The 20,047-nt window shown below is 39.2% G+C and overlaps 2 protein-coding genes across 6 annotated transcripts in view; one reads left to right on the forward strand and one right to left on the reverse strand.

Annotated features, from left to right (window-relative positions):
- Skic3 (SKI3 subunit of superkiller complex) overlaps positions 1 to 9,165 on the reverse strand; it is a 108,914-nt gene extending 99,749 nt beyond the window's left edge. Inside the window, exons 1-3 of one of the 4 annotated variants that reach the window (XM_052159608.1) lie at positions 9,078 to 9,165; positions 3,325 to 3,388; positions 1,791 to 1,938 (exon numbers count right to left, since the gene is read on the reverse strand). The gene's annotated coding sequence lies outside the window, so the exon portion shown is untranslated. The other 3 variants (XM_052159609.1, XM_052159610.1, XM_052159611.1) reach the window with 3 other exon arrangements.
- A 109-nt stretch (positions 9,166 to 9,274) lies between these two features.
- The window catches only part of Arsk (arylsulfatase family member K), a 60,376-nt gene continuing 49,603 nt past the window's right edge, over positions 9,275 to 20,047 (forward strand). Inside the window, exons 1-3 of one of the 2 annotated variants that reach the window (XM_052159754.1) lie at positions 9,275 to 9,518; positions 13,588 to 13,717; positions 17,869 to 18,028. In XM_052159754.1, coding sequence (XP_052015714.1) covers positions 9,393 to 9,518; positions 13,588 to 13,717; positions 17,869 to 18,028 — 416 coding nt within the window. In that variant the 5' untranslated portion in view covers positions 9,275 to 9,392. The remainder of the gene's footprint in view (positions 9,519 to 13,587; positions 13,718 to 17,868; positions 18,029 to 20,047) is intronic. The other variant, XM_052159753.1, reaches the window with a different exon arrangement.

Here is a 20,047-nt window from a genome sequence, read left to right on the forward strand (position 1 = left end):
AAGATTTTTAATCCTTCCCTCTCCTACTTAAAAACTGCCCTGTATGCCGTTCCCTTGCTTTATTTTATTTCCAAGGACTAACACGTCTCCTGTGCCATATAGTCCACATCTCTACCATGTGCGGCCGAGCCCTAGCAGAGTCTAAGCTCTGTATGAATATGGTTTTGTCTGTTACTGTTTTTCTAGCTGTAGGACTTAGTATGACAAGTGCAGGTGAACAATAATACATACTGAAATGCAGCTGTATTAGAATCACATTCACTCTCCACATGTTTAGCTAAAATACAGATGATCTTATGAGCAAAGACCTACAATATATAGTAATCCCAAGTCAATTTTAAAGCAAGATCCAATAAAATAATCTCAAGGAATTCAAGGCTAACCTCTGCTACATAACAAGTTCAAAGCCAACCTTCCCTATATGAAACCTAATACTTTGTACAAACTTTTGATACTAATAATACTTTGTAATAATTTTAATTTTTAAAAATTATTTCAAAAATTTTAAAGATATTTTACATTATAGGAAATGTATTTCATTTAATATTAAAGTACATTAATTTAACTTTATAGTAACCCACATTAATATTTTATAAGTAACCGACTTACCCAAACCAAATGCAATCACAACTCATTGTTTTTAATAATATAATTCTTAAAAGAGAGAAACATTTGCATTTTCTGCTGACTTGACCTCTTTCTATTCTCATCATAAAGATAAAACAAAGTTAAATACTAAGGAGGTCCAAACTCCAGATATTCAAAGTAACAAACTCCCACAGTATACTATCATAGTATTTAAATACAGTAAGGGAACAGAGTAACTACTCTCCCACTGTAACGTATTTCACAATCCATTAACATAATACATGAACACAGTAGATTAATACATAATATACAAACACTGTATATGAACACAGTACATTGACACTTTATGCAAACACAATAATACACTAACACAATACACTAACACAGTACACTAACACTGTACATAAAATATATTAACACAATACACTAACACAGGCATTAACACAATATACTAATATAGTACTCTAAAACTGTACAATAACACGATACACTCATGCAGCATACTAATGTAGTACACTAACACAACATACTAATATGGTAGGTACATTAACATTTTACACAAACACTGTATATTAACATTTTACAGTAACATAATACACTCATGCCATACACTGACAGTATACACAAATACAGTATACTAGCACAATACACTAACAGAGTACACTAATTTAATATACTAATACCACACACTAACATGTAAAACTAATGCAGTATACTAACATTTTAATTTTTAAAAGTTATTTCAAAAATTTTAAAGATATTTTATATTATAGGAAATGTATTTCAATACTACATTATTGCATGTAGTATCACGCTAATATAATAAACTAATACATAACTAATGCACTAATACACTAATGCACTACATAAACACAGTATACACTAACATGCTACACTGATGCAATGCACTAACATGGTACACTAACATAGTATACTAAAACAATACACTAACAGAATACTACCAGTATATTCTGGTCAAATTGAAATGCACAAGTATGAAACAAAAGAAATCTAAGAATTTACAGACTTGTAGATAAGGTTGCTTTAACTTAAAGAAAGCCAATATTCAGTATAATATAAAACTTACAACACTATAAAATCAGTTTATCTGTGATACATTCAGATTTCCCAAATATAAGATCTTGTTGCAATAATTACTTAATTATATATCACACTATGTCATCTTTGAATGACTACCTTACCTGAAAATATCTTGATATTGATTTAGAGGTGAACTAAAGGGGAAAATGCTTTTAGTATATGAGTCTTAATGACAGCGGTTAACAAAGTTTAGCATTGATTTCACATTAGCTTTCTCAAGCCACGTTCCTTCTGCAGGTGACCTGTAGACTAAAAAGAAAAGCACAGTGAGGATAACCGACCCAGACAAATAGAGAGATCCAAGTAAAAAATAAAGAAGCCCTTAGGTGGGCACATAAACAAGGAAAAAACAAGAGACAATCTCCACGTGGGCACCAAGCTCTCCAATGCGAAACAAAATACAAAAGGCCCTGCTACCCTGAAGAATACAATCTAAATCAGGAGAAACATCTATGACTTCATATGAACCCTTAGAGAACCAAATGACAGAGTAAAGGTGAAACAGGCAGGCACAGTAGGAGTTCAGAGAAGACACACTGTATGAGGTAATAAACAACTATGAGGAGAAGACAGGCTGCAACAATGGAGACAAGAAAGAACATCACTCCAGTCAGAGACATTGCCAAAGGAGAAAGGAGAGAACAGGAGAACAAGAAAGGAAGCAAGAGAGGATGAGAAGATGACACTGAACAGACCACAGTAGATACACAAAATACCAGAAGCAGATCAGAGTTAAGTAGAGCCCCCAAAGATTACACATCTCGAGAGTCGGGTAGACAAGCTTACACTACGGACAGCTGAAAAGCATCAGAGAGTGGGTTACATCTGAAGCCCGCTAGAAATGCACAGTTTCGTGACAACAGCTGCCATATTCAGGACTTTCCACCTGTAACTTTACCCTGCGATGGAACCACCTGTTCTCTTCCAATTCCTTCTTCACTCAGCCCTAGGATGCAGACTCTCATGCACTCCATCCTTCTAACACATATGTACATAAACAGAGTCATTTGTCCCTGAAAGTAACTATTTTAAATAGGACAAGAAGAGGCCTAGTAACCATTTTTTAAAAATAAACATTAGAAAACTGACCACTAACTAAGTAACACTCAAAACCTTTTTCTTTCATAAAAAACCATTATCTGAAATTATTCCATGTACCCCTATGCCCTCTATTTTGGATATTTCCCTCGATTCTAAGCATTTCCCAGACTCTAAGTACTTCAAAAGGCTGCAGTGTTATTCCACAGTTCTACTAATACTTTCCCTAACTCCTCTCCTCCCACTGTTTGTCTTTCCTCCCAAGTTAAAACTCAGCATACTATACTAAAAGATGCTGAGCACAATAACTGGTTACCAAGAGAAAATATATACACTTTTCCATACTTTTATGCATTGAAAATTTTCCAACTAGCAACTTCAAAATATTTTACTTAAACTAAACTTAAAAGTAGCAATAACTGCATTTTCAAAGAGTTAGAAAGTAACTCAAAAAGTAATAAATAGTCTAAAGGTATTTTTTTTCACCTGTAGTATAATATAAAACACGATCCATCACTAGTCCAGCTGCTGAAGGGATGGATCATTCCATAAAGACAAACCGACTGCCTGTGATTTAGCACATTGCTCCCCTCTTACCTGTTACCACGCCTGCATCTTCTTCCTGAACTGAATGTCAAGTTGTTCCTTACCCATTTTTCACCTAAATTAAGTAAACACAAGCATGACATAGTGATATCCAACACCCAAATCCTTCCATATTTTTTTAAAATTAAATTCACCATGACCATAATTTAAAACATGAAAAATCTATATGATTTTCAGTCTTTCATCTTTTGGAGAGCCACTAATCTTCATCTCCAAAGTTCTGAACTGGTTTAAACCAGGACTTAAGTTGTTCCAATCATGCCTCCTTATGAGTTTTAACTTGGGAGGAAAGACAAACAGTGGGAGGAGGGAGTCAGGGAAAGTATTAGAACTGTGGAGTAGCACTGTAGCCTTTTAAAGGATTTATTACACAACCCCAAGGACAGAGGCATAGAAACAAAGGTAAGCAATCAATATGACAGCAAATCATAAATTCATTTTAAAACAATTATTTGGTATACACATAATAAATTAAAGAGCCAGGAAATTTGCATAACAATGAAATTAATGTTTACTCCTACATAAAGAATTAAATCTTGGCTGGGTATTTGATACAGCACAATACACAGTATCTTCAACAACTTTCAGAACTTTCAAAATCATTACTTTGATTTTGGATTGTCAATGATAAGAACACTTACTCCTTCCCATACATACAGAGCAGACAGTGGCAGAAGTGACAATAAGGGTCATTTCAAAAACTGTTGGATATCCTGTCCTCATCCCAAATTCAAAATAATACAACCATAAACAGAACCTGAGAGTGACAGTACCAGCTGAAATGCCAATATGGATGCTGAAAAACCTCAAAAACCTCCACCTCTAGATGAAGAGTTATAAACAATCAATGGCTGCTAGGAGATTTGAGAACACTAATTGGTTATCCAATACCTTGTAGTCAGCCCCAAAACACATACATGAGCAACAATAAACTGACTCAGCAGGTTGTATTTATATATTCATTTCTGTATGTGTGTGTGCATGTGCGTGTGTAACAATAATAATTTTTAAAGAGCAGTTATGAATTTGAGAGGAGCTACTTGTAGGAAGACATGAAAGGCACCAGAAAAAATTGGGGAAATGATGTAAATAGAGTTTTGTAGAAAGCAGGCTGAACAAGCCACGGGGAGCAAGCCAGTAAGCAGCCCCGCTGCTCCAAGGACTCTGCATCAGCTTCTGCCTCCAGGCTCCTGCCTTGTTTCAGTCCAGTCCTGACGTCCTTTGATGATGAAATGTGATGTGGAAGTGTAAGCCACATAAACCTTTTCCTCCCCTGGTTGCTTTGGTCATGGTGTTTCATCACAGCACTAGTAACTCTGACACAATCCGGTTGAGTAGTATACAACTAGCTTCCAACGTCTAGATCACCAAAAGGCATAAGTCAATATTCACGTCACTCTTGCAGAGCCCTCTACTATTCTAACTGTGCATCTCTGCTTCTCCCAACTGTTCAGCCTGCTTACTCTTACTTTTGCCTAGTCTCATGTTACTCATAACCAGGCCAAGTTGAAATGTCAAACATACAACCTGCACCATACCAAATTCACACCAGTCTGATCCTGTAACATGTATGATCTATACCAGCATTTCCAAAAACAAACTCCAAAGAACATGCTTAAAGGCGTTACTACATGGTGCGGGAAATTTGTGACTCATACAGATCTCAGTGTCCTATCACAATGTATACTGGAATCTTAGTCTCTGGAAAATCCAAATATCCAAACACAGCTAAATGCAGCAACTGTAAACTCTGTCATCACAGAACACTCAGCTCAGAGAAAGCGAGCTGACATTCTGAGAACATTAGCATGCTCCAGAATATAATTAGGGATATTACTGCTTTTGAGGAGGAGGTTGTATTTTTTTTTCATTCAACTATTACCTATGCTTTTTAATGCCTTTTCTAGTCTTAGACTTTTAGAAGTATGTATATCTATGTGTTTCCTGGAAACTGACTGGAAGTTCTTTGGGAAATTCTGTTGTTATTTTGAATATTAAAAGCCCTGCAGAGGCTAGACTCAGAATGTTCAACTGAACACCTCTATAACTTCTTAAGAATTTTTTCCTAAAGCAACCTGTTCCTAACATGGAAATCACTAGCTGATGATGTAAACCTGATAGACATAGACAGAGATCTGAGCCTGTTGTGGGTTAACTGTATCCTGCTGTGTTATATAGAAATTTCTTTCAAATTAAAACATTTCATCCAGGTGGCAGGCTGCTTACGACTCAAAAAATAAAGTTTATAAGGCTCAAGAAATAAACAACTCACAAGTCTCAGAAAGTACCTGAAACTGACATGATTTACAAGGCTCTTCTCTCTAGGTAAAATAAGCAGTAACAAAATAAGCAGGATACTCTCAGCAAGTGGTTATACAGGGAGCCTCAAAAACACAGCCTTCATGAATCATGGCCATGTCGCAATGGCTTTTCAGTGACGCAGCTACGTTTGAGTCACCCATATTCCCCTAAGTAACCCCACACCCATGCTCCGTAAGCTCATTAATTCAGCTTGCTTGTTCATGTTTCCAACACCCCAAAATTCATACATCATTTGTGAAAGAACTTCAGAATACAACCGTCTTTTTTGCTAAGTACAAAGCCAATGAAGATTAAATCAGGTTACATATGAAGAGCCCAATCCAATCTGTCACACTTAATAGAAGAAATCTAAACATACTAAGATGCAAATACACAGAATAAAGATCAGGTGGCACGTAGTGAGAATAACACTGGCCTCAGAAGCAACCATACTTAACAAATCTTTGAATTTGGACTTCTAAACTTCAGAATTATGAGAAAATAGATTTCTGTCGTGGTATTTTATCAACCCTTGTGAACTAAACCACAGCCCCTATCCTGAATACTACCTCCCCCATATGAACACATGCACACATAAAAGATCCTCTGCTCACAGAATAACTTGGTGATTAACAAAAATCCAGGACAGCCAGGATTTGTTATCCAGAGAAATCCTTGTCTTGAAAAACCAAAAAAGGAAAAAGAAAAAAGAAAAATTAAGATGCGCCACATTTTTTAATCCATTCTTTAGTTGAGGGACATCTGGGTTATTTCCAGTTTCTGACTACTATAAATAAAGCTGCTATGAACATAGTAGAGCATGTGTCCTTGCGGGATGGGGGATCATTCTCTAGGTATACACCCAGGAGTGGTATAGCTGGGACTTGAGGTAGAACTATTCACAATTTCCTGAGAAAACACCAAATAGATTTCCAAAGTGATTGTACACATCTGTGCTCCCATCAGCGACCACATCTCCTTGCCCCACATTCTCACCAGCATGTGCTGTCTGTCGCTTGACTTTTTGATTTAGCCATTCTGATGGGTGCAAAGATGGAATCTCAGAGCTGTTTTGGTTTGGATTTTCCTGAAGACTAAGGATGCTGAACATATCTTTTAAGTATTCCTCAGCCATTAGAAATCCCTCTGCTGAGACTGACAATTTGTCCTGCCTACCAGATGTACAGGAGTAAAGATTAAGCAGAAACTGAGGGAATGACCATAAAATGACTGAAGCAGCTTGAGACACGCACCATGAGAGAGAGAGCCCACCCCTGACACTATCACTGATATTCTGCTATCCTTGCAAACAGAAGCCTAGCATAACTGTCATCAGAGGGGTTTCATCACCCAGCAACTAATGGACTCAGATGCGGAGACTCACAGCCAAACATTAAGCAGAGCTTATGGGATACTGTGGAAGAGGGGGAGAAAGAATTGTAAGAGTCAGAGGGGTCAAGGACACAAGAAAACCTACAGAAACAACCTGGGCCCATAAGGGGTCCACAGAGACTGAACCCCCAACCAGAGAGCATGCATGGGACAGACCCAGGTCCTTGGCAAATATGTAACAGTTGTACAGCATGGTCTTTGTGTGGGACTCTCCAACAGTAGGTGCAGGCCATCTCTGACTCTGTGGCCTGTCTGTGGATCCCTTTCCCCTAACTGGGCTGCCTTGTGTAACCTCAGTAGAAGAAGATGGAATTTCTAGTCCTGCGCCGATTTGATATTACCAAGGCCTGTTGATAACCATGGGAGGTCTCCTCTTCTGATGATAAAAGGAGGGATGGGGAGAGTGGAGAGGCAGGGAGAGGGTGTGTACAGTAAAATAATTAATTAGTTAATTAAATTTAAAGGTTAAGATTTCAGGAAAAAAGTGAAGCAACCTGAAGTAAAGCGGTAACTAGCTGAAGACTAGTTAGCAAGACTGAGAAGACAAGTATTGGAGAAGAAATGGGAAGATGGGCTTTTACCCACGGAAAATCAAAGTATAATGAATTAACAAGTGGCTAAAAGTAGAAGACTGACTTCAGCTCTAAATCAGAACTTTTAATACTTAAACCTCCACAAGTATAGAAGGAGCTGCTCTGTGGAAGGTTTCCCATCAGGGAAGAGGAAGTATGGACTGGACAAGCCAGCAGGCAGGGCCATCACGTGACCAGTTAATGCCAGATGAAACGTACTAGAAACCGTTTAGGTTCTAGTAACACTTTGAAACTGAGTCCCTAAAATACCTGTCTCACCAACCTGCTGCTGCAGCACCTGCTCTCAATGACACAACAGTTACAGGAGAAGAAGAAGATGTGCTCCTTCCTCAGACCAAGAGCTGCAGAAACAAAGCCTTTAAGGATAATTAGTGCTCAGATAATCATTACTATACCAAAAAAAAAAAAATTACCAAATGTAATTTTTATAAAACTAAGCACCAGTTGATATTGTTTCTGTAATTATGTTCTACATTCCAAATTAACTCAACACAGTTCTGGTGAGTGTGTCGTGTTTAGGAGGCAATATACTTAGATAAGTTTTCTCACCATCGAAAAGTTATTTAACCTCTCTGTTTTCCTATCTGCAAAGTAGTCCAAGTGAAGACTACAGAGTGTATTCTACATAAAAGCATGCTACACAGTAAATATACAGCACAGCTTACCAGAACAGTAAGCACACACCTCTCTGTATTAGATGTGTAAGGTATTTCTTTATTACAATTAATCTGAACAAAAGGCTGCCAGATATGAGAGTTGAGATTTTAAATAAATAGCACTTCTTCTCCTTTTCCTGTCAGAAAATCAAAATAACTGGTGTAATGTACAATTATATATACCTGAAACTTATCAGTGAAGAATTTGACTTGAAGATACAAACATGCTTCTTCCAGAATTCTCCAAAGAAATCTAGCAATCAAACAGCTGATTATATTCTATACCCAACAATGTGTACTCCGAGCATACGTCAATTAACCGCACACTTCACACAGCCCACCTCTGTTCCTTTTACAACCGGTTCCTTTCCCCTCCCATTTTGCTACTCCAAAGGCAAAGAACAGCTAAGCTTTTCTGGATCTGGAACCTGAAACTTAGGCCGGCTCTTCACCCCATATGAGCACAATCCTTACAGGCCAGCAAAAAAAGGAAATCGATGAGGCAGGCTTCATGACTAGGGTTCTGGAGCGCAGCGGAGATCCAGCCCACTATCCAGACCACACCTGAGGTGACCTAGCCTACGGTCCTATAGGGACACAGCCCCATCCAATTTAAGTGACAGAATCGCTGCCACCTCATCACCGCCAAGTTCACTATGTCAACGAACATTCAGCTCCGCACAAAAGGAAGACGAAAGAGCCTTAACATCACGCCCATGCTCAATATTTTCTCCCCCTAAATACCATTTCAACTGCCTTTAGATTTCAACTTCTGCCAAAACCGAAAGCAATCAGAACCCACCTGGGCATATGGGACTGCCACAAAGTACAAGTCTGGGCAACGCATGCGCACTTCCCTAGGCATCGCTTGCGTGAGAGGAACTGGCAGAACAATCATTAGCTCGAAATTTGATTAAAACGGTCTTTACATGGGCTAAGAGCGTGATTCCTTTTGCGCATGCGCCTGTTCTTGGCCTGATGGGAGTTGTAGTTTCTTGGTGCCATCCATATTTAATTCCGTATTTGTAACCCAACTACTAGTTTTAGAGTCCGGTCCCTGCTCATAACTGGAGATCAGGCCATAGGAGACCAGCTCAGCAGCTGCTTCTGAACGCCCATGTCCGCGATGCTGCTGTTGGTGGTGTCCATGATCGCAGCGTTAGCTCTCGCGGCACCGGCCCCCAGAACACAGAAGAAAAGGCTGCAAGCGCCCAACGTTGTGCTGGTCGCCAGTGACTCCTTCGTAAGTACCCAGAGGACTGGGAGCAGACACCGCCCACAGCCTGCGGAGAAAAGTCACAGGGAACCTGACACTGGGGTTGAGAGGTCCCGCAGGCGCACACCTGCAGTACCTTTACATGTACATACTAGTAAAGTAGTAGTTAGAAGCCGGTCTCTAACTCCTGGGTTCTAACTATCCATCTGCCTCAACCTCACCAGTAGAGACTACCACCTCGGCCACAAATTAAGCGTTTTTGCCATTACTAATATTTAGCCAATATCCGGGTTCAATTCATTTTTTGAAGGGAACCGCATTGTGCACTTCAATAAAACTGTATTCGTTTTTCACAGACACATGTCAGTCGCCTACATTTGCAAAAATTAATACTTGGTTGAGAGATGAAAGAAATTTAACTTTATTCTCTAGACCAGCAATTCTCAACCTGTGGGTCTCAATCCCTTGGGAGGGGTCGAGTGACCCTTTTGCAGGAATCACCTAAGACCATCGGAAATATCAGATATTTACATTACAACTCACAACTAACAAAATTACAGTTATAAAGTAGCAACGAAAATAATCTTATGATTGGGGGACTCACCAAAACAGGAGGAACTGTATTAAACTGTTGCAGCATTGAAAGGTTGAGAACCACTAATCTAGACAGTTTATAGTTGTGTTAGCACTGATTTAAGGAAGTTATACGTACATGCATAATCTTAAATTTGAATTAAATTCATATGGAAAAGAAAGGACCTCGAATTGGGAGAAAAAAAACCATGAAAAAGAAGACAGATTAAGAAACTTTTAATTTCAAAATTTAGGGCAAAGCTACAATAACCACAAATGTATTTTTACAGGCATAAATATTCAGACCAGTAGAATAGATTTAAGAGTTCAGAAATAGAGTCTTATAAACAAGTAGTGCTGGAAAACTAAACATACACATGGAAAGGAACAAAGTTGAGGCCGGCCTGCCTTCACCATGTGTAAAAAAAAAAAAAAAAAAAAAAAAAAAAAAACTTAAAGGGGATCAGTGATGTAAATGTAAAAGCTAAGGCTATAAAACTTCACGACAATGGAACTGTAAATTTTCATAATCATGGATTAGGCAATTTAAAATGAGCCAATGATTTGAAAAGACATTCCCACATAAATATACACAGATAACCAATAAGCCCATAACAAGAAGCTTAGATTCATTAATCATTAAGGAAATGTAGATCAAACCAATTGATCCCCATAAGGATAGCCAGAATCAAAAGGCTTAATAAAAACAGGAGAAGGTTGTATGAGAAGATATGGGGAGAGCCAAGGGAGTGGGGAGCTACTGTAGAGGTAAATATGATCATAGTCCCAAACTGCTGCGGTTAGCCTGTTACTTTTTACAGCTAATATAGAAGTCCTTCAGTACACACACATACATCATAAACAATAACCAGAGTTAGCGAGACTATGAAGGAATTAGAATCCTCATACACTGCTGTTGAGATGCTTTGTAAAGTGGTGCAGCTACCTTGGAAACCCATTTGACCATTTTTTTTTACACTGTAAATTACTGTAACTGTAGAGTTACTATGCAATGGATCGATTCTAGTCCTAGGTGTGTCTGTCTGAGTTTGTCCAAATGAAGGCAGCTATGTAGCGACAGACAGCATGCTAGTACTTACCTCAGTTTTAAATGAGTCCAGGGTGATGGCTAAGGGTTCTTCTAAGGGAATGATAGGTGGGAATGATAGGTGTTCTAAATGACTTTCTGATACACTAAAAACCATTGAGTTGCACATTTTAAATGTGTAAGTTGTTTATAAATTATGTCTGGATAAAAAGCACATCAGCCTGGGCCTTAAAGGGCAACCCGAACACCCCTGCTTCCACACACTGTGCCGCCTCACTGTTGCAGCCACACTGGTTTTCATTTGATGAGGTTTCAGAAGTAAGTAGTGGGACAGGAATGTATACTGCAGAATCTCCCAAGGAAATAACTTGGCGTGCGTGGAAGATAAGTCTTAACAATACGCTAAGGCCTTGCCATAGCAGATAAGTCATTTTTTGACTCCTTAAAAGGATAATGCTTTTGCTAGTTAGCTTTAATTGTCAATTTGACATAGCCTAAAGTTATCAGAGAGGAAAGCCTCAATTAAGATACTGCCTAGATCACTAGATCACACTGACCTATGAGCATGTCTGTGGGGGAATCCTAATTAGTATTTCTATTCTTGTGATAAAACATTGTAACTGAACACATGCTAGGGAAGAAAGAGTTTGTTTCATCTTTAGTGTCAGGTCACACTACATCCAGTCAGTCCAGGAACTTAAGGCAAGAACTGAAGCAGAAGTCTCACAGGAAGACTGCTTACTGGCACTGCCCCCCTGGCTTCCTCAGCTGGCTTGCTTATACAACCCAGGACCGCTGCCCAGGAGCACTGTGCACAGTTGGGTGAACCTTCCCACACCAATCAGTAATTAATCCCATCTCAATCAAGAAAATGTTCCCCAGACTTGCCCACAGGCAATCTGATAGAGGCATTTTCTCATCTGAGGATCCACTTCCCAAGTAACTCCCTGCTTGTGTCAAGTTAAAAAGGAAGAAGAGGAAGAGGAAGAAGAGGGAGATGACCTTGATTATTTGTTGATACTGGAGAGCAGGAAGCATTGTGGGCATCACTAGCTCACAGCCTGTCTAGGTGATTCTGTGCTGTACAAGAACACTAAGCATAAGACTGTGAGTGAGCTAGCCAGAAACCAAGCCAGCACACTATTCCTCCATGGTTTCTACTCCTCAAGATCCTACTTAATTCCTGCCCCAACTTCTCTCAATGATGGACTGTAGCCAGAACTAAGAAATCTTCCATAAGTTGTTTTGAGTCATGGTTATGGTTGTGACAACAACAGAATCCAACTAGAACAATAATTGAAATCTAAGCTTTTCCTCTGACCCTCCTTGGCCCAGAATGAAAAGGAACTAAATGTCATGCCATAATTCAGAAACAGAAATTAGAATTTATTGAAATTCGTAGCTGTATGTGGGATGCAGCTCACTTCTTACATGCACAAAGCCCTGGACTCAGTTCCCACCACCACACAAAGAGGGCGTAGCAATGTATGCCTATGATCCCAACACTCAGAAGGTAGAGTCTGAGAATCAGAAATTCAAGGTTGTTATAGCAAGTCTGAAGCTGCATGAGATACATGAGACCCTGTTTCAAAGGAAAAGGTGTATATGCATGCACATACACAAATAATTATACACATATAATTCTTGTAAGTATTCAAATATAGTGGTTTGAATAGGTATGGCCCCCATAGGCTCACGTGTTTGAAAACTTAGCCTATGGGGAATGGCACTATTAGGAGGTATGGCCTTGCTGAAGTAAATGTGGTCATGCTGGAGGAAGTGTGTCACTGTGGGTGTGATCTTTGAGGTGTGCTATGCTCAAACTCCACCCTGTGTAGAATCCAGTCTCTTCCTGGCAATCTTAAGATCAAGATGTAAAACTCTCAGCGCCGTCTCCAACACCATGCTGGCCTGTATTATGTCAAGCTTCCTACCATGATGATAATGGATGAAATCTCTGAAACTGTAAGCCAGCTCCAGTTAACTGTTTCCCTTTGTAAGAGTTGCCTTGGTCATGGTGTCTCTTCATAGCAACGAAACCCTAACTGAGACCTCAAAGTTAATTTGCTACTGTTCTTTTTTTTTTTTTAAATCTCTGCTACAAGGTATAAGTTTTAGGGATATGAAACTATTTTAACTCACCAATGTATCCTTAGACTTGGTACCTGATACATAAACACACAAGTCAAGTATTTGATGTATATTAATATAATTTTAAAATTATTTCTTTATCCTCCAAAACAACTTTCCAAGAAGTTCTTTAACTTAATTTTTGTAAATGTATCTGACCATAACACTTTCAATTTTTATTTGAGCACTGGATCCTTAATTGCATACCCCTATGGTTGCTTTTTATTCTTTTTGAGATTTTGAACAAATATGCTGAAGTTTTTTGGGTTGTGAATTTTGTGTTTAAAATTGAAGGAAATAGTTTTTTGTAGCATAATGAACAGTGGTTGAATTTCTTTATTGCAGGATGGAAGACTAACGTTTCAACCAGGAAGTCAGGTAGTAAAACTTCCCTTCATTAACTTCATGAGAGCACGAGGCACCACCTTCCTGAATGCCTACACTAATTCTCCCATCTGCTGTCCATCACGTGCAGGTATGAATGTGCCTTTACTGTATCTTCTGTGTTTTCATTTAATGTTAATGGAAAAAGTCAGATCCCTAAAAGTACATTCATGTTCAAAATATCATATGCAAAAACCTATTGTAAAGTCATATTTCATACCTAATAAAAATGCCTTGGTGTAGCTGGTGTGTTCCAAGATGAATGTTGGGCTCATTTTGGATTTCTAACTTGTTTTTACGAAGAAAGGCTTTTTCTTCCCTGGAATGCTGTCTAGTTCCATTTCATTTTTTCACTTACCTATCAAAGCAGATGGACAGGCACTCATAAGTCAGAGAGCTCTGTTTCCAAGGAAGTCTTTCAGTGAGAGTTTCAGAAGGACTGGAACTTATACCACAAAGGTGTCAGCAGGCTCTCTGGAAGATCCTTCCCAGGCAGACCTATTCATGTTTATCTAAAGTTTTCTAAATGATTTCAGATTGTGTCCTTCACCTCATTCTCTTCTGTCTCAGCTTACATCTATCACCGAACTCAGTGCTCCCCTTAACAAATAGGCGCAGTTTTGCTGGTAAGCATGTCATTGAGCATAAACTGTAAGTTTAGGAAATGAACACTTGCTTTTTAGACCCTGGTCTGGAAGTCGCTCTCCTGTGTCACTGCCCACACAGCCTGTGGTCATTTGTCATGGAACCTATAAATAACAGGAACAGTTTGGTTTCTCTATGAGCCAATAGAGCCAAAGAGATCATGTGTAAAAATGTGTTTGCTAATTTCTATACTGTGTTGAGTAGGATGAACCCTGAGCTAAAGTAAGGTGATTCTAAACCTCAGTGCACCCTATCATGGAAGTAGCCCCGTTTCCCCATCTACAGAATGCTAAATGTGCTGAATCCCTCACAGCAAACATGGTTGACAATTGGACTAGTAAATGAGAAAGTAGTTAATTAACTCTGAAGGTCTCACAAAAATAGTTTTCCTAGAAGAATCATATGACAAGGAATAATAGTGGTGCAAATGATTCTTATTATAGTTGGTAATATTCTTCTAATATTTATAAGTAATCCTCATAATTCCATGAGCCCAAATTTACTGTTAATAGCCCAATTTGCAGAAGAAAACTAAAACAAAAAGGTTGAATAACATCAGAGAATATACCAGGACTGTGGTTACTGGGATTCATACCCAACCTCTCAGATCAGAAGAGGGGCTTGGAGTATGGTCATTTTCTAAAGTGCTTGCCCATGGTCATGAGACCTGACTTGGAGTACCCAGCACCCATGTGTTTAAAGCAACAATAATAAGCGGAGTGTGACAGTGTGTGCATGTAACGCTACCACTCAGAACCCAAGGCAGGAAGAGTCCTAGGGCTTATGGACTGGCCGCCCAAGCCAAACTACAGGGTTCAGTGAGAGGGTAGAAGGATAAAGGGGAGAAGAGAGGGAGGAAGGGGGGAAGGGATACCATTTCTCAAAAACTATGTAGGAAGACACTCAAAACATGCACATTCACACACACAGAAAAGAAGGCCTATCCAGCCTACTGTGTCTGCACACAGAACAAGAAAAGGAAAAGAAATGTTTATTATATGTTTAGAAAATGAAAGGGAACACATAGCATCCTTTCTTCTTAGAAAACCCTAGCAAAAAGATAATTACCAGGAAAGCCCTTGCGGATACAGGGAATCAAGGCCTATACTTGTCAGTGCACTAACTTATGGTTTAAGAAAAATTAGAAAAAAAATACTTAAATATAGCCTTTATGATTGAAAAATGCAAATGACGTTTAAGCCCTATATATAATCCAGCCATAAATCCAACAAATACCTTAAATCAACTTAAGGTCTAGCCTTGGTGGGTCCATATGAAGAATAGATATACTAACCCTTGGCAGAACTTTCCCTCCAATAAAGTGAAGTAGCAATGAGGAATGTCTGTGAACCACCCAAGCTGGTGGCATTTCTTATTCCAGATGACAGACTCTAAAACAGCCAGCCATGCTCTCCGAGTAATTCCCCTTAAACTTGAATTGTTAAATTTTACCTTCAACAAGGAGATAAGAATAGATCAATTTGCATTCTCTATATGGTAACCACCAGTTGAACCAGCACCATTTGTTGAAAATGCTGTCTTTCGTTCACTGGATTATTTTAGCTCCTTTGTCAAAGATCAAGTGCCCATAGGTGTGTGGGTTCATTTCTGAGTGTTCAATTCTATTCCATTGATCTTCCTGCTTGTCACTGTACCAATACCATGCAGTTTTTATCACAATTGCTCTGAAGGACTGCTTGATGTCAGGAATGGTGATTCTGCCAGAAGTTTTTTTATTGTTGAAACTAGTTTTCATTATTCTGGATTTTTGTTATGCCAGATGAATTTGGAAATTATTCTTTCTAACTCGATGAAGAATTGAGTTGGAAATTTGATGGGGATTACATTGAATCTGTAGAGTGCTTTCCAGCAAGATGGACCTCCACATAAAACCAGATATATGGAAACTAATAGAAAAGAAAGTGGGGAAGAGCCTCATGCACATGAGTACAGGGGGAAGTTTCCTGAACAGAACTCCAATAGCCTATGCTTTAGGATCAAGAATTGACAAACAAGACCTCATAAAATTGCAAAGTTTCTCTAAGGTAAAGAACACTGTCAATAGGAGAAACTGGTAACCAACAGATTGGGAAATATCTTTGTGAATCCAACATCTATAGAGGGCTAATATCCAATATATACAAAGAACTCAAGAAGTTAGACTCCAGAGAAGCAAATAACCCTATTAAAAATGGGTTACAGAGCTAAACAAAGAATTCTCAACTGAGGAAACTCGAATGGTTGTGAAGCATCTAAAGAAATGCTCAGCATCCTTAATCATCAGGGAAAGGCAAATCAAAACAATCCTGAGATTCCACCTCACAATAATCAGAAAGGATAAGATCAAAAACTCAGGTGACAGCAGATGCTGGTGAAGATGTGGAGAAAGAGGAACACTCCTCCATTGCTGGTGGGATTGCAAGCTGGTAAAACCACTCTGGAAATCATTTTGGCAGTTCCTCAGAATAATGGACATAGTACTACCTGAGGACCCAGCTATACCACTCCTGGGCATATACCCAGAAGATGCTGCAACATGTAATAAGGACACATGCTCCACTATGTTCATAGCAGCCTTATTTATAATAGCCAGAAGCTGGAAAGAACCCAGATGTCCCTCAACAGAGGGATAGATACAGAAACTGTGGTACACTTATACAATTGAGTACTACTCAGCTGTTAAAAACAATGAATTCATGAAATTCTTAGGCAAATGGATAGAACTAGAAAATATCATCCTGAGTGAGGTAACCTAGTCACAAAAGAACACACATGGTATGCACTCACTGATAAGATGATATTAACCCAGAAGCTCATATTACCGAAGATACAATTCACAGACCATAGGAAGCTCAAGAAGAAGGAAGACCAAAGTGTGGATACGTCGATCCTTCTTAGAAGGGGAATCAAAATACCCATGGGAGGAGATACAGAGACACAAAGTATGGAACACAGACTGAAGGAAAGACCATCCAAAGACTGCACCACCTGGGGATCCATCTCATATATAGTTACCCAAACTAGACACTATTGTGGATGTCAACAAGTGCTTGCTGACAGAGCTGTCTTCTAAGAGCCTCTGCCAGTGGAGGTGTGTGCTCCTCTGTATACAAAGTCCCCGATGGAAGAGCTAGAGAAAGGGCCCAAGATGCTGAAGGAGGTTGCAGCCCCATAGGAGAACAACAATATGAACCAACCAGTACCCCCAGAGCTCCCAGGGACTAAACCACCAACCAAAGAGTACACATGGAAGGACCCATGGCTCCAGCTGCATATGTAGCAGAGGATGGCCTTGTTGGACATCAAAGGGAAGAGAGGCCCTTGGCTCTGAGAAAGCTTAATACCCCAGTATAGGGGAATACCAGGACAGGGTAGCAGGAATGGGTGAGTTGGTGAGCAGGGGGAATGGGGGATGGGATGGAGTGTTTTCGTAGGGGAAGTCAGAAAGGGGATAACATTTGAAATGTAAATAAAGAAAATATCTTATAAAAAATTTACCTTATTTCTTTTATTTTTATAGTTTTTATTTTTTATTCTTTTTTAAATTTTTATCCTTATTTTATTTTTATTTTTTTATTTCTCTTTTCTAACCCCCAGCAATGTGGAGTGGCCTCTTCACTCACTTAACTGAATCTTGGAATAATTTTAAGGGTCTGGATCCCAATTATACAACATGGATGGACGTCATGGCGAAGCATGGCTATCAGACTCAGAAGTTTGGAAAAGTGGACTACACTTCAGGGCATCATTCCCTTAGGTAAAGATTAAATCAACCCCACGCTGTCCTGTCGAGCACTCATGGGCTCTTTTTGACCAGTAACTTTACCACAAAGCTGAAATTAAATCTCGTAATCCCTCAATTATGCTAATTTGACTAAAACTTAAGTTTCTTTAATCTTCTTAAAATATTAAAGTTGCTAATATTCTGTTAGGTTTTTCTTTTGTAAAACATTAACATGTATAATTACTGGATTTTAGCAGCCAAGCATTGGTTGGTAGGTGACTTTAGTCCCAGCATTCTGTGAGTTCCAGGACACCCAAAGTGACACAGAGGAAACCGTGTCTTGAAAAGAAACCAAAAAAAATTAATGGATTTTAATATTTATAAAATAGTTTATCTCATGAGTCATTATGTGACTTTCTGTTACATAATAGTGTGTTTTCCCCATTTTTCATACTCCTGCTATTTACCTTTGACAGTTCTCTAGAACTGAAAGCTCTTGTAACTTTTTTCTCATTTGAGTAAACCTTCAGAAGTCAGGCAGCCATCTTGGCTAGTAGTTTGGCTCAATGATAGAGAACACACTTGGCATGCAGAGGCTATGGGTTCTTATCTACCACACCGCAAAAGCAAATGAGCATCTGGGCGTTGTGGTGAAGAGTGAAAATCTAAAACCAGATTTCCTAATTTGAATTCTGGTTTCTCTACTGACAACTAAGTGTGTGGTTGTGTAATCTTGAACACACCTAAGCTCTTCGAACTTTGGCTAATGTGACAACTAAAGTAGATAATTCATGCAGGTGTGCATACCTGAAACTTAACTTAAAATATCTGCCTACCCACATGATTGGCCCTAGCTGTTTCTGGGGAACTTGGGTTTTAGGGGTACTTTCCCACCATTCTGTAGGTGGTAATAGAGGCCAGGAGTGAGTGTTTGTCTAGTGTGGTTTATGTTGACCATTCAGCTTTCTTCAGCGACTTCAGAGTTTTTGTATGGGCTAGGTCCAAGGTGCCCATATGATTAGCCCCCAGAGTGCTGACTCTCCAGTTTTATTCAGGATAATACCACACACGCATGGGCTAGAGACAGCACTTCACACCTGTAGTCACACTTGTGTAGTAAAAGAATCTGGCATATCCTGAGCACTCTACTTGCACATTTGTGCCTGTCTGTCGGCCTTCAACCTAAGTACCTTTCATTGTGCTAATTTTGCTTTGTGCACTTTGATGTAAAAACATCTTCCATGTCCTAGAGTTCTTCCTACAAACATGGCTTTGGGTACCCTAACACTTGAGACTCACAAAACAAAAAAACAAGACAAAAAAAAAAAAAACAAAAAACAAACAGTTAAGACTTTAGGCAGCACCTTGTGCCTCTCAAGAGCTAACTGAGTAACTGTGATAGTGCTGCGGGATGATAAGCAAGAGAACTGGAAACTAAACGCCACAGACAGCAGTCAAGAGGGGTGCACTGAACAGCTTTCGACCCAGGCTTCATGAGCATGGAAACTTCACAATGTGATCTGATTTGGAAATAGATCCTATCTGTAACTACTTACTGGCCGCAAGGTGACAAACTTTGGACTAGGATAAGCAATAAATGTAGTGACTTCTGCTCTTATTGGGAGAAAGGGAAAGGCACAAATGCACAGGGGTGACAGTTAAGGTTAGAAGCAGAGATTGGGGTAACACAGGGGCAAGTCAGAGAATATGATGGAGTTCCTGGAGTAATCATAACCAGGAGGAGACACTGACCAGTCTTCCAGAGAGCCTTGAGGAGAGACAGCTCTGCTGGTCTGTTAGCTTCAGGCTTCTGCTGTCTAGGGGGTGGAAGAGCACACTGCTGTTTTAAGTGACTCATTTTGTGGTAACTTATTAAACACATCCTAAGGAGCTAATGCTGTGAGTTTGCAGTTAAACCAATACTAAAATAATCTGAGTATTAATACTAAAATAATGTATTAGTTATGCTGTTCTTTCTAATATTGAATTTCTCTGTTTTTCTGTTTTTAAAATATAAACTACATTCTGAAGTCACCTCAGCACCCCTCATCT

The sequence above is a fragment of the Apodemus sylvaticus genome, chromosome 16 (assembly GCF_947179515.1).
Source record: "Apodemus sylvaticus chromosome 16, mApoSyl1.1, whole genome shotgun sequence".
In the NCBI taxonomy this organism is placed as follows: domain Eukaryota; kingdom Metazoa; phylum Chordata; class Mammalia; order Rodentia; family Muridae; genus Apodemus; species Apodemus sylvaticus.